This window comes from Dermacentor albipictus, chromosome 1 (assembly GCF_038994185.2).
Source record: "Dermacentor albipictus isolate Rhodes 1998 colony chromosome 1, USDA_Dalb.pri_finalv2, whole genome shotgun sequence".
Classification (NCBI taxonomy): domain Eukaryota; kingdom Metazoa; phylum Arthropoda; class Arachnida; order Ixodida; family Ixodidae; genus Dermacentor; species Dermacentor albipictus.
In genome coordinates this window covers 193,825,603-193,841,697 of record NC_091821.1, presented here as the reverse complement: position 1 = coordinate 193,841,697, position 16,095 = coordinate 193,825,603, and the positions used below count along the sequence as shown (strand labels likewise).

Sequence of the window (16,095 nt, the reverse complement as noted above, 5' to 3'; positions counted from 1 at the left end):
TTCATGACATACCATGAACTTATGTCTGTTACATAACCAGCTTTTCTGACTCAAATTAACTATAATATCATAGTCCTGTCTGGCATCTTTACACTGACTGCAGTTCCTGCAGCATATTTTGCTTGTTTTTTATTGGCTATATAGATCTCTGGTTTCTAGTCATGACAAATCAGCATGGAAAGTACACCCTATTACAAAAAAAGTGAAGGCCAGCATTCCATTGTGGACAATGGTTGATTAGCCTTTACATTTTTGCAGTTTGGTGTACATGTGGTTTTTGAGCAGTGCTGAAATGGGGATTATTTTGACTAATTCTGGTTATTATGCCAGTAGAAGTGATAACAAATGGGGTCCCTTTATTTTTCTTTATGACTATGACCAGTTCCTGTCTCATGGAAAAGCTGTTTTCAGGCAACACTTTGGAAGTTTTCTGGTTGAAAGATGCTGCACATTATGATTAGCAAGCTGTAAAGAAAAACGATTGTTTAGCTGGTAATTGTACTGAATAAAATGTGAATTTGAGGCCCAGAGTGAAAAATAAGAGGTAGTGTGCAGGTGTCAGCTCCTCAAAAACCACCCGCCGTGGTTGCTCAGTGGCTATGGTGTTGGGCTGCTGAGCACAAGGTCGCAGGATCGAATCCCGGCCACGGCGGCCGCATTTTGATGGGGGCGAAATGCGAAAACACCCATGTACTTAGATTTAGGTGCACGCTAAAGAACCCCAGGTGGTCGAAATTTCCGGAGTCCTCCACTACGGCGAGCCTCATAATCAGAAAGTGGTTTTGGCACATAAAACCCCATAATGTAATTTAATTTTTTTTCCTCAAAAACCTCGATGCTCACACTGTTAACCTTCCCCATTTTGCCATTCTGCACCCATGCGGTACTGAACAGTTGAAAAGGCCAGCACTCCCATTATATTAGGTTTGCATGGTAGCACACGTTTAGTTACATGAGTGCAAAGCTGAGTGAGTTGTAGACACTTTTTGTGATTCAAAGTTTTGTTGATAAGCACATGTACTTTGTATAGATGTCATGAGGTACACTAAAATTATGGTTCAGCAGTGTGGACTACGTCACAGTGAACTTGTTTCTGCTACTTACTTTTTTATTCTTTTTGTAAACTTTGAGACATAACTGTATAACTGATAAAGAAAGTACGCTTGGCGAATGCAATTACTGGGTTTCGTTGAAGGGCCCCTGCAATGCAAATTTGTTCAAAATGTGTCACACTGCATGTATTGAAGTATTTATTAATATATCCAAGGAATCAATGTACTGGTTGACTGCATCACCTCATAGTGACTGTTTTCAAGACTGCTGTAGAGGTAGTAGTATCAGCTGAAATGAACCATTACACACCCAACAATTGGTAAAACCTGGAGGATGTCACCAGTATTTGCTGATCAGTTGCTGTATATTGGATTATGTTATACTTCACCTATTTAGGCTTTTGAAATCAGTAAAAGAAGCACTTCAACAAAGAAGCATTACTACAAAGTGCTGTAAGGGCACTGACATTACGTTCGGTACTTTTGCTGTAAATTTGTAAAGTATATTAACATACCATAGAACATAAGCTTCTTATACATTCATATTTTTTAAAAAAATTATTTTTGCATATTGGGGCAGGTGACTGCAAACAGTTGTACTGCTGGCACAGAAGGAAAGTGTTCTGATGGCGCACTGTTGCAGTATGGAGAGGACGTGAAGTAAACGTTTGCTGCAACATGGTTGAGCCGCTAGTGGCAGCACCTGTCTTGGTGGCCTCTTGTTTCATTAATTTTTCTGGGGTTCAATAGGAGACAAGTTTTCACCACTATTTGCTCTAAATTATACTTTCACATGTCAGCCTGCTGCGAAAGCAATATCTTTTTTTCTTATTTGTTTGCTTTGCCTGGTAGTATTAATCTTCACAAGGAGTATTTCCAAGCTTCTGTACAGGCTGTTATATATATTGCATGACAGAATAGGTTAGACTTTCGAACAGGTCAAATCTGTTCCACCACACTGTATTTATAAACTAGTTTTGTAAGCTGGCTGTACAAAGGGTACAACTCTTTCTTCACAAGCAGTCTTTTGTGTCTGTGGTATTGGTTTAGTAGTGTCAGCTACATCAATTATGTTTAGGTAGGTTGGCACAAGGGCACCAGCTGTAGTCAAAAAGCTGTCTAGAAGGCTAACCTTATTGAACACACACCATGAAGCACACAAGATGGGTGCCCATCCCGTATGCGTCATATTGTGCTCTCTCTCTTTCTCTCTCACTTTTCACTGCTGCAAATATGTCAAACTCCACCTACTGCTTTCATGGTTTAATCAAAGGATGGCTGTTTTTTTTAGGAAGCATTTGCAGCCCGCTGTAGCCGCTTGATCAAGCGTTCGGAGGCAAGGCAGACTCAGGTTGCCATCCTGGCTGAACGACGACAAAAGCAGCGCTTAGCACCATTGCAGGTGCAGCTGCAAGGCCGAAATCAGGTGCAGCCTCGTCCACCAGGAAGCTTAGGTTTGTCCATTTGTGTGCTCATAAAAGGATTGACAAACGACGAAACCCAGTTTTAGAAGACGCGTACACAAGAGGAGAGAAAATAAAACCACACATGCTGGGGTGTGGTTGTCTCCTCTTGTGTGCACATCTTCGAAGGCTGGGTTTCGTCGTTTGTCATGCTATGTACCAACAGGCCCTAGCACCAGGCTCTTCATAAAAGGACATTGTGCTGCTCTAGTTAATGTGTGAGTTAAAGGAAGCAGATAGGGGAAAATGCAACTATTGATGAACTTTCTTTCTAGGAATGTTCTGGCAGCAGACACTTTATTTTTCTCCCAGTCTGCTATCACTTAGGGGCTACAGAAACTGCATACCACGGTCACCCAGTTTAAAAGTTATAATTTTGTAAACTGTACAATGTGCAGAACATAGACAAAAGCTCAGTGGTATACTGACTTGCCAAGCTGCTTGCATTGGCACTGTTGCAATAATGTGGTGACTATGAAACATGAGGATGAATTTTACTGGCATATCCAGGGTTCATGACACACTGCATAGACTGTAAGATGCAAGGAAGGTGTGTGCAGCAGTTTGCTGAGGGCATGGTCTACTACCTGCAGCAACACTTGAGGGACTTTCTTTTATGAGTCAAATCCACCTAAACAGAATTTGAGAAAAATGAAAAAAAAAAATTTGTTATCGGACGAAAATGCAGTGCTATAAAGCAATCATATGTCTTGCATGTCAGGGCTAGAGCAGCTTTACAGCAAGAAGTAGTCAAAAAGTATGCAGCACATTTGACCAATATTAAGATGTAAAATATTAGGATGTAAAATTGGCATTTGACTCTTTTTGATTTGAAACATTTGCTTTGATGCGATTTTGGTCAGAAAACATTGTTGAAGATGACTTTCAAAATGGTCTGATGTTGTTTTATTGGAAAAGATATTAGAGCATTGGCAGTTAGGGACACTACTATGCTTCATGAGTAATATTTGGAGAGAGCAAATTTGTCTCCTTGAAAGCATAGAGAGCCTCATTTGTAATGTCTCGGTATCTTTTTCTTGAGCAGCATTGGGGGCTTTAAAAAAATCAGGAACACAACTTGCCGAGAGACTAATGCCTCGATCACATTGTGTGGTAAGCACTATCGTACAGGGCGAGTAGGTTTGACTCATTATGATCTGTATACCAGCAGGATCTGGCTCATTTGTTATCAAAAATACGATCTTCGCACATGGTTCATTTGCTTTATTTGACCCATTTCATTATGATACATTTCCTAGAGGAAAGTTGCCCAGTTTTTCTTGTCATTACTGCTCTATCTCACATAGTTCAGTTTGTGGATTTGGCTTATTTTGGGGGGAAAAAAAAGAAAACTTGCATGGCAGTGTTGAAATAAAAGGGTAAGTCTGTTACTGATTGCCAGGAAGGAGTTTACAGCTCTTGGAGTATGGTGTCTGTGATGTATACATGATAGCAAAACAGCGTAGCCTATACATTCTTTCCAAGCATTATAAAAAAATGTCAAATGTGCTGGGCTCCTTGTCCTCTTTTTCATATCCTGCTGCTGTTCCAATAGACATATTCTTTGGGGCCTTTGAACAGCTTTAGTGAAGCATTTATTGGAAGACTTCAGGGGTCTCAGTCGGAAGGGTACCTCTGTGTTCCTTGGTTACAAAACTGTGCATTACTTATGAATATGCCATTAGTTCATGCAGCATATGATACACTTCTAGAAGCATGTATGAGGGTTATTATGTTTATCAATTCAGAGCTGGCTATGCAAAGCTTTTCTGTCGCAAAAGCAGTTAGTGACTCCTCAGTATGTTTGTCTTATATTGCCTCACTGATATTGCCTCATGGCTGCAGCAGAACAACAACTGTTATGGTCAACAGCTACCGAGTTCCATGTAAGATGGAGCCATTTGTTGGCAAAAATATATCGTAGACTGACGCTCATACTGGCATAAGAAAGTACAAGGTGTTCCCAATAAGCTTGCAGAGCTGTCTCTGGCAATTCCTAGGCTGCCCTATTTGTTTTCACAGATGCCTTGGATGCTGTACAAACTATGATGGTGTGTAAAACAGTTAAACACTTGAAAATTGCACCAAGAAGTAATGAATTGAGCTTATACAGGTCATTTGTTAAAGTAGCCAAGAAAAACATAACCCAAAACAGACCAAAACAGTGCAGTCATCTACACCTGCACCGGATTTTAACCATAGGGAAGTCTCGTACATGTGCCCATGTGCTTATTGCATTACTATACAGTTGACCAGCACCTTTTGCGTGGCTCGCATGGCTGCCATTGCCAACAGGCGACCTCCTTCATACGTGCTGCACCCTTCAGTACATCCTTATGCACTGAGCGGTGGTGTGAACAGTTATAAATTGAAGGATATCCAGGACATCTATACCTATTGTGCTCCGCCTATAGAGGCACCACTGATGGCCACTTAGCGGGTTCTTTTGAAAACATGCTCGGGAGCAATAGCAGACAACTGTTTGCAGCAACGATGGCTGAAGTTCGTGGCTGCGATTTCTCTTTTGTTCGAGTGCCAGACTGCTCCTTCTGCAGTGTCATCTGTAGGAAAGGCGCGGATCTCCATGATAGCGGGCATGTACAAAATGTTACTGGAGTTTGAAACAACCAAGTCAGCATACGTGCCAGGTGCGTCCCGCAGACAGGCGTAACAAAGCCCAGGTACGATAAGGAGCTCGTGTTAAGTAGCCATTCTGTTTCGTTGACTAATGTGGTGTCTCCGTAGCTTTTATATATATATATATTCTACCCTTACTGCAAAACTGTTTCTGTACCTCAATAATAAGCACATCTTGTTGGCGCGGACTTATATCTCAAACAACTCCATATGGCACGGTGCTGGCATGCATTGTAGTGACCTTGCTACCTCTGAATACACGTGACATCACCAAATAACCACCGTGAAAATTGCCTCATCAAGAGCAGTTGTGAAATTGCTAATGGAAATGCGTACCATTGTACCATTGTTAATGGAAATTGTACCATTGTTAATGGAAAACGTTACGAAACACAAACCATACCTACAAACGATGCAAGGCAAAAACCTCGTATTTGAAAAAATAAACAATAGTTCTGCCGAACAATAGTCGCCGAAGGGAGCGAACGCACTTCACGTTGGCTCCGTTTTCCAAGAATTTCGCTGTGATTATCGCTCATTCACCTCATGAATGTAACACCAGCGTGTGCAGGAAGTCACCAAGATTCTACTGGCACCATATTCAAGGTGGGAAACGACTTCCTTCCCAATCACAGAGGCTTTTGACCAGCTCCACGCTAACCCTCACCGGAGCTCGCTTCGCCGGAGCGGTGATGGAAGTTCAAGTGAACAGGGAGGACATCTCCCCTGAAGAGTTTCTCCAAGGCAATGGTTGGTGCACCATTCGATACAAGACCCAATTCAACCGCGAGGCCGCGCAAAGCAACACCCAGAACGGAACCCACTCCCGCACCGGCGAGGGAGCGAACGGCGACCGACAGCATTCGCGTCAAAGACAGCGTAACGTCAAGCAGCAAGTCATCAGGAACAGTAAAATGCCACTACTCCCACGAAGTGATTCCAAGGTCGTGATACGACCAAGAGGAGGCCTCGACGTTGCCGCCACCGGAACCGTGCTCCTCGCGTCGGCCATTTACCGGGCGGCCAACGTACCGGGGCAAGAAGCAGGGGAGGACACGGTGTGCACCAACAACCGCCAAAACATCATAGTCGTGAGTACACCTCACGCTACTCACGCAGCTAAGTACAGACAACTAGAAGCCATCACCATCGGTGATCGCCGCCACGAGGTCAGTGCCTATGAGACGGCCCCCGACTACACGGTGAAGGGAATCATCAGGGGAATCCCGGGATGTTAGAGGAGGACGCCAAGTCCATTCACACCAACATCGTTCACGCCCGCAACCCCGACGCCCTGGCAGCCAAACGGCTCAGTAATACCAAGACGGTCATAGTGGCCTTTCAAGGACCGCGAGTGCCCTCCTACGTCAGGTACGGCGGCGCCCTACTTCGCTGCACCCTGTATCACAAGCAAGTCGACATGTGTCACTGCTGCGGGAGACTCGGTCACCGCATGGACGTGTGCCCCAATCCTCAGGACAAAGTGTGCCGTGGTTGTGACGCCCTCAACCCAGGCCCCGACCACCAGTGCTCCCCACGTTGCAAGCTGTGCGGGGGAACACACATGACAGCGGATCGCAACTGCCGCGCAAGGTACAAGACCCCCTACGTCGTGACAAAGAGGCAATGGGAACGACACAGGGCCACCGAGGAAGCGGAGGCGGCCGCCAAAGCCACCAGCCCCGCTGGCAAGCCACGCTCGAGATCCAGGACCCGCAGCCGAGGCCGCTCCCAGTCCCGGAGCCGCACCTCAAACCCACGGCAGCAGCAGCAGCAACGCCGGTCTCGCAGCCGCACCCCCAGAAGGACCTCAACAAGAGACACCGAAACCACCGAGAAGGTGAGCTGGGCAGATGCGGTCACGGGAAAACGAGCACCAACCACGAAGGCTGGCGACAAAGCACCCGCTAAAACAGAGACGGAGGTAACTAAATTAACACAGGCGATACAAGCGCTGCAGAAGCAAATAGAACACATGCAGACACAGATTCGCGAAAAAGACGACCTCATACAACAACTCCAGCATGCCGTGAAGAGCGGTACCGATACAGAGGCCATGCATGAGACTCAAGAACAACCAATAGAGGACGACGAAGTCGTATACCCCGACGCTAAACGCAGGCCCGCTCCCTCACAGACCACTCAGGCCACGCAGGGAACAGAAGAGGAACCCATAGAGGACGACGAGGTCGAGTTCCCCGATACCAAACGAAGACCCACTCCCACCCTTACAGAGGCAACACGACCCAAACGCACGCGCGCAGCGATACGCGACGCGCGAATAGATGCACTCGAGGCTCGCTTCAGCAATCTCGAGGAAACTATCATCGCGTCCATCACGCGTACCATCCAACGGAGCCTGGAGAGTGTTCACCTCAGACTGTCGAGATTAGAAGCCGCAAACAGCACGATCGTACCGTCGCATAGGGAAGCGGCGCAACACATGTAACAAGATATAAGCATGGCCCGACACTCATCGAAACAAAAACACGTGATATGGCAGTGGAACTGCAGAAGTTACCAAAACAAACGAGCGCACTTACAACAATACCTGAAAACGATCCCCGAACGCCCAGACGTCATCATACTGCAGGAAACGAATGGTCCCGCCAAACTCGCGGGATACCAGTCTATAACAGGCAAGGCGGAGAAACCAAACGTCACCACACTGGTCAAGCGAGCGCACACAGTTATCGAACACGATACCAAAATCAGAGACATCGAAAACGTTCTCGTAGAATTAATTCCACCACGCAAGACCCGCAATAGCATCTTCGTACTCAACGTCTACAGCAGTCCCAGATGCTGCCAGCACCGCTTCCATGTCCTCTTCAAACGGGCAATCGACACCGCCAAGGGGCAACAGCTGTTCATTGGGGGGACTTTAACGCAGCTCACACGGCGTGGGGTTACAAGCACGATCACCCCAAAGGCACCCATCTATGGGCAACGGCGCAATACGCCGGACTCGAGCTGGTCACCGACCCCGCGGCACCAACAAGGCAGGGCAACAGCGTAAGCACTGACACGACGCCGGACCTTACTTTCACGCGCAACACACGCAAAGTCACTTGGACAAACACCATGCAAGACTTGGGGAGCGATCACTACATTATTTCCATAGAAGCAGAAGGCGGTCCGCAGGAACACAATGCCGGTCGTCAAATGAAGATCACCAACTGGAATCGGCTACGCAAACATCGTGATGAGCAACAGATGGAAGACATCACAGATATAGAACAGTGGACCGACCAACTGCGGTGGGATATCGAGCGCATGACGCAAACGATCCCGTCGACAGCTGGGCTCGAGACAATAGACTCCCGGTTGCTGCACATGTGGGAAGCCAAAACTAACCTGCAGCACCGATGGAAACAACAGAGACACAATAGGAGACTGCGTAAACGGATAGCACAGTTCAACAAAGAAATAGAAAAGCACGCGCTTAACCTGCAACATCAACAATGGGAAGAGAAATGCGCGGAGATGGATGGTCAACTCACCACGCGTCGCACGTGGCAGATACTGCGGTACCTGATCGATCCCGCCAACACCAAGACCACACACATGCAAGGCATATACAAAATCATACATGCTTACGGGGGAACGGAAGAACAATTCCTACGGGATACGGAACGCCTTTACATATCCCAAACGCCACCGCAAATATATCCAGACTACTCAGGAGAAAGCAACGCCACCCTAGACGAGGAATTCTCCGTAGCCGAAATCCAGGCGGCCCTCGTAAAGCTGAACACCAAGTCGGCCCCTGGCCCCGATCGAATACCCAATAGGGCACTACGCAATCTCGATTACGGATCGATCGAGAAACTAACAAAATACATTAACGAGTGCTGGGTGCACGGCAAGCTACCCCAACAATGGAAAGAAGCAAATGTCACACTGATACCGAAACCCGGAAAGAAATTACAGCTGGAAAACCTGCGCCCCATCTCCCTCACGTCCTGCGTGGGCAAGTTAATGGAGCACGCGTTTCTCAATAGACTCACGGATTACCTCGAGGACAACTACTTATTTCCACACACCATGATTGGGTTCAGAAGACATCTCTCCACGCAAGACGCCCTTCTGCAACTAAAACACCAAATCATAGACAATCCGGGGCGTTCGACGAGAGCCATCCTCGGGCTGGACCTGAAGAGGGCCTTCGATAACGTTCGCCACGATGCCATATTGCGACAAATAGACAATCTAAATCTCGGCCTGCGCACGTACAACTACGTCCGAGACTTCCTCACGGGAAGAACCGCTCGCATGCGAGTGGGGCAACTACAGTCAGAGCAAATCAACATCGGCAGCTCGGGCACCCCGCAAGGCTCGGTGATCTCGCCAATGCTCTTCAACCTCGTCCTGCTGGGGTTGCCCGACCGACTGTTTCAAATCGAAGGACTGCATCACACGCTATACGCGGATGATATTACGATCTGGACGACAACGGGCAGCGACGGAGCGATCGAGCAACGTTTACAACAGGCCATCCAATGCGTAGAAAACTACCTCGTGGGCACGGGACTCGCCTGCTCGGCCGAAAAATCTGAACTGCTGCTGTATAGACCAGTCAGAAAGGGGCGCCCACCTAAATGCTACACCCCCCAGGAAAAGCAAAAGATCCAATTAACGGCATCAAATGGCCTACCCATCCCGATAGTAGAGAAAATCCGGGTACTAGGAATGATGATAGAGCGAAGGCAGCGTCATCCGACTCATCCAAGCCTTCGTCATTTCCCAGATAAGGTACACGGCAGCGTTTCACAACTGGACGGTTGCGGAAAAAAACAAGCTCAACGCGCTCATACGCAAGTCGTACAAATGTGCGTTGGGACTTGTGCCTGGAGTCAGCACCACCAAGCTCTTAGAACTAGGCCTACACAATACGGTCGAAGAACTCGTGGAGGCGCAACAAGTGTCCCAACTTGAACGCCTATCCAAGACCCGCCCGGGCAGACACGTGCTTGAAAATCTCGGCATCACATACCACTCGCAACATGGCGTCAAAGTAGACATTCCAAGACCCATACGCGAGCAACTATACGTACCCCCATTGCCTCGCAACATGCGCCCCCAACACCACACGGGGAGGCGTAAAGCCAGGGCACAACAAATGAACAAAAGTTACTCTAACGACAAGGATGCGGTCTTCACCGACGCAGCCCGCTATCGAGACAGGAAGAGTTTCGTGGCAGCAGTTACTAGCCACCGAGGCAACCACCTCACGAGCGTCACCGTGAACACGGCACATGCCGAAGCGGCAGAGGAAGCGGCCATAGCACTGGCCCTCACACAAACCAAGGCTACATACGTGATCTGTGACTCGCAAACGGCAATTCACAATTTTGCAAATGGGCGCATCTCGCAAGAGGCGTATCAGATACTCCAGCGACATCCCATACACCAGGGAGAGGCCGACGTTGATACCCGAAGGCATTTGCTGTGGATCCCGGCACACACTGGAATGAGCACCCCCAACGAAGCGGCTCACGGCGTTGCTCGAGGCCTGACTCACCGAGCAGCATCGGAGGAAGAGCCCCCGCGGGGTACTGCAAACGTCTGGGCATGGGAGGATCGTATGACCACTTTTCACGACATCACGGCACACTACCAATTACAAAGACGCATATACCCATTCCCTCACGCTATGTTAGACAGGACGCAAGCAGTACACTTCAGACAATTACAAACAGACTCTTACAGAAACCCCAGACTCATGCACGCCATGTATCCAGACATGTACACTACAAACAGATGCACATCGTGTGGCGAGGTTGCCACACTAAATCACATGCTATGGGAGTGTCGGGACCTAACAAACAAGTCGGGCAGTGCCGACCCCTCCGTCTCTTCCACCACCAGCCTCCAGTCACGCTGGATGACCGCACTGCTCAGCTCTGACCTGACAGCACAACTCTGGGCCGTCCAGCGAGTTGAGGAAGCCGCTTCGAGACAAGGTCTCGGAACCGCGTTCGCGGCGGGTGCCCAGACCCACTAAAAGACGCCGGACTCAAATCTTGCTGATTTGAAATTAAAGTTTACGCTCTCTCTCTCTGCAACAGGCAGCTAGCAGCAGTTCGAATTCGCAAAACCAGGCATAAAATACTAGATCCAAAAATGTGAAATGTGTGACTGCTGGTGTGATGATTTAATGGGCTGCATAAAACCAACAAAATCAGTGCTTGCAAGCTGCAGCAGCTTTAGCGCACAGCACGATGCAGTCGTGCATCCTAGCTAGAGCAACACGGTAAAGAAGTGGCAAGCGGCATTCAGAATCTAAGCGAAACGCCTCTAACCTGTATGTTGCACAGTGAATAAACCAAACCAAAGCATGAGTACGATTGTGATCAACCACGTTGCTTACTCATGTAAACATAATTGAGTGTAATAAATACCGAGGTGACAGAAAGAAAGCGTGGTAACAAGAAGCTTCCCACCAATGGTGGTGAACCATTGCTGCCGTAGTTCCCACCAATGAGGACTCGAGGGGCATAAGTAGAACTGTGTCGCTGGCGAGTCGTGTAAGTACTTGAGAGCCCACCCCACAACAATTGCGTTTTGACATGCCTTGAAACTTCGCCCACCACACACACATGACAGGTGTTGCTTATTTCACCCTGAAAATGTGAATCAAAGAGAGATGCACTAGCAGTGATGCAGTAATCTACAGTGGATGGCTGCCTCCTTCCTGAGCCCACTTAGTAAGGCTGCCAGCAGTGGTGTGTCCGTTGGCGCGCTCTTCTCATATACTCCGTTTCACTGACTACGTGCAGTGCAGCCAAAGCTAGGAGCCTCGCCAGCCAGTCAGGGAAGCAAACACACAGGCAAATAGTAGCCTTGTGTGGTGTGTTGATGTGCAATCGTGTTGTCTGCTCTCACACTTCGCGCTGAACTCGCAAAGACAAAACTAAGAAGTCAACAACCATCATGCTAGGCTGCGTGCACTACTTGTGTTTCGCCTCAAGAAAGCATTGCATGGGCAGACGATGTCAACATTCAGTTACCAAGTCTTCTGGAAATTCGGTGATGAATGTGTCATTCCATGCCAAATCAACCAGCGTTTTTCGACCATCACAGATATAGTTGAAAAAATTTCCACATGGTTGTTGAAGTTCAAAACTCTCGCTCTCCCGATCTATGTTTCTTCCCAAAAAGTTTCTAGCATTTCAGCAAGAAAATTAATTTTTCTTGCCCAGCTGGGCTAGAAGGCACCGATCAACATGAATGGCTGTATGATCCAGCCATTCAGATGATGTTTATGTCAAGACAATGAAGTGGTGCGACTACCAAAATAGCCAATTTTTCAAATAGTTCAACACTTCGAGTGTTTTTGCCACTAGCAAAATCTAGTAAATTATCAAAGTTTGAATTCATTTCTTGGAACGCAGGGCAATCCAGAAGGCAGAAAATAAATATATAATTGTAGCCTAATTGACATTGTATAGCTGAAAAATATTTGAGGCTTTGGAGATTCAGCCGGTCACCTGAAAAAGAAACTGTGAAGTTATTTTTTGCAATAATTTTCATGTTCAAGGTAGGAAAAGTAGCCTTGGTGGTTGGCGTAAAAATATGTAATACATAGTTACATAGCCCAACGTATCTGTTATGCATGTCAGAAGTTACAAAAAGGTTTTATTTTTTAAATGCGAAAAATTATTTTTTGAAATGTTTGTATGTGGATTGCACATACTGTATAAATGCATGAAGCCTTGTCATCTAGCAAGGGGAGACCTTTAATGAAATGAGACGCAAAAGCTAGTCTACACACTGTGACTGCCTTTCTTTATTAATACAAAGACAAGCAACAGATTTTAAGTGCCGCAGCTTTTACTCGCATTTTCTTTTTAACATGAATGCAAAATAGTGGTCGCCAAGCGCCTCTGACCACGTCAGACTTAACAGGACACATATGAATTTTATAGCCAAGCATGTTCAGGCTGTCAAACAATGGTAACATGCAACGCCAGGAGACTGTTCACGCTCGTGTAGGATTTTTTATGAAAGTGTTTTCTACTTGTATCGTCTTATGACAGTCTCTGGGCTCCAGAGAGCCAGTCTCTGGGTTCCAGAGAGCAGGGCACAAACTGTTCTGCTCCCGTATGTCACAATGCATGTTGATATGTCGCACTGCATTGCAGTGTGACATATCTTTTAAAATGCTTTGCGTGAATGATATCAGCACTGTTTTTGGATTTGCTGGCTACTTAATAGCAAATATTTCTATTTGTAAAGTGCGTGAAATGTGCATCTTTCAACACTGCAGGACTCCCTGACGCATTTGTCACGTATTGATTTTTCATGTGCAATGGCTTTATGGTTTATCCAGCACACACCAAGCACAAGCCATGTTGTGTTAGAGCGTGCCTCTCATGGTAATAAAACAGACTACAACACCATTTCTCTGTCATCTGGGTTGCAGACGAAGCCAGCTTTATCATCTGCATCCCAAGCTGGCAAGCTTGGGCGCACGTTGGAGAAAAGCCGGTGGTGACAAGAAATTAAATATCTTTCTGCACTTAAAAAAATGCTGCCTTTTTGTAACTTCACGCATACATAGCAGACATGTAGAGCTATTTAATGATGTATCACATATATTTTTAGGCCGACCACCAAAGCTACTTTATTTTATCCTAAACACGAAGCTTTTTGCAAAAAATTACAACTTTACAGTTTTTTTTTCTAGGTGATTTGCTGAACCTCCAAAGCTTCAAATATTTGTCTGCTATACTATGTCAACCAGGCTACCATTCTGTATTATTAAATAAACCCCAATATAACACAAACTTCAATATAACAAAATTCTCAATATAACGAGGTATTTAACTTTTCATAACCTCTCGTTCATATAACACCATGTATTTAGAACCTCAGTATAACGAAGTGTGTCTGTATTTGATTTCAGTATAACAAAATTTCACTGCCGCCACAAAGGAATGCCAAGACAATAAATACAAATTTCTGCGGATGCAGATGGTCAAACGATTGAACTACAAGCGGCTGCTTGCTAACGGCACTTCTTTAATTTACTTATTTGCATAAAAGTTCTAATTTCTATAGAAAGAAATTTGATATAACGAAGCAAATTGCCAATTTTACCAACTTTGTTATATCGAGGTTTAACTGTATTTAATTTCTGCCTTCTGAATTTTTCTGCATTCCGAGAAAAAATTTCAAACTTTGCAATTTTACTCGTGTTTGCCGGTGCCAAAAGCACTCAAGTATTAAAATACTTAAAGAACTGGCTATTTTGGCAGTCACTTAGTCATCTTTCCATACACATTATTTGAACGACTGGATTACACAGTGTGCCTTTGAAAAAAAATGTTGGTTGGTCCTTTCTAGCTCAGCTGGACAGGAAAAATAAGTTCATCAAAATGCTACAAAATTTCTGGCAGAAATAAACAAAAGTGGAGAATGAGTTTTCAAGTCCAGTAAACATGCGAAAAATTTTTCAGCTATATCTGTGATGTTCGAAAAAACGCTGGTTGATTTGGCCTGGAACGACCTGAATGCTTTCTTTTATTATTCTTTTCAGAGAAGGCTTTCACAGCATGCTTTGAAGTTTTGCAGAGTGGTAAAGTGCGTTGTCCACGATGATAACATTCTTCAGCGTCAAAGATGGTGGCAGTTCTACAAAACACTTTTTGCAGCGTTGGGTGCTTGTCTCCTCATGACAGCCCGTTGATTTTTTTATTTGCATGCAATGTGCCTTGAATGCTGTCATTCACTTCCACAACATGCCACGCCACAATCATGGTTTTGCTGGTAGTTGAGATACGTGTTCCGATAACGTCTGGTGAACTTGAAACAAATCTTTTCATTGCTCGATGTAATTTTGCCACATAAATCATGTGTGACTCTTGGAAGACCATCCACGTGAAAATTGTCCTGCCTAGAGTTGGTCACAGTCATTGCCTTTTCTAGGCCAGACTCCATGTGGCTGCACCATGGCCATGGGCTCGGCTTCCTTTGTCCAATTGCAAGGTGGCCGCTTGCTGATCCTTGTCGTACTCGTAGTTTACATGAGTGCTGAGGGCATCTCTAACATCATTCTTCAGACCAGGGACTATGCTTTTAGCTGTCTGCCTGGCTGGACTGAGCTCAAAAGCAAAGTGATCTGCTCAACACCGTGATGCAGGACGAATATGATAACCTAGCAGCCATGTGGAAGCAAAGGTGCTAAATGGTCTTTCACATTTTCCTATTTCTAGGTCATTTGTGCAGTGGGAATTATAAGTGCGACGTTTTGTGAAGGCTTCATAACTTTCTTCCAAAATATTTAACCCTAATCTCTAATTAACGAATATGAACACTCAGTTTCATTTAGACTAGTATATGTTTACCTCAATGAAACATATTGTCATTTACATTCGTATAAGTACTGAATAAAACAGAAACAGCACAACACAGGACGAGCAAGTAAATCTCACAGGACAGAGTGCTGACTGGCAAACCAAATGTTTTATTTGCAGAAGCAGTGTATAAAGACATCATGAAAGAAAAAAAAAAGTATAAGCGTTAGCCATGGAGATAATCCAGTTCTTTTGTTGATGGCGTGAGGGATGCAGAAATGACTCATGTATAGCTACTTGTGAATATGTAAAAGGCCTCAAAAATTTCCTGCTTGCATTAACTGACAACCATTTCAATCACTTTCACCCTTCACATCTTCCAATTATTTCGCACTTCTTAATCCTTTCAGGGTAGATTTTTTTTTCAACATATGCGACCGCCCAGGGTCGATTTTTTTGTTTGCAGATTCCAATTCTTCTGAGGGACCTATTTCGAAAAAAAATTTGCCATAATTTTCCTAGGGTGACCGTAAAGTGAGAAAAAAATATTTTGCGTTGGTATATATGTACCATTTATTCATGAATAACAATAAAAAAAAAAGAAAATAAACTTATAAGAATTAAAGATTTGATGCATTGTTA

General features: G+C 45.5%; 1 protein-coding gene across 2 annotated transcripts in view; it reads left to right on the top strand.

Annotated features, from left to right (window-relative positions):
* The window catches only part of LOC135898009 (uncharacterized), a 31,000-nt gene that overhangs the window by 6,495 nt on the left and 8,410 nt on the right, over nucleotides 1–16,095 (top strand). For both annotated transcript variants that reach the window (XM_065426722.2, XM_065426721.2), the window contains exon 5: nucleotides 2,344–2,506. In XM_065426722.2, the coding sequence (XP_065282794.1) occupies nucleotides 2,344–2,506 (163 nt within the window). The remainder of the gene's footprint in view (nucleotides 1–2,343; nucleotides 2,507–16,095) is intronic.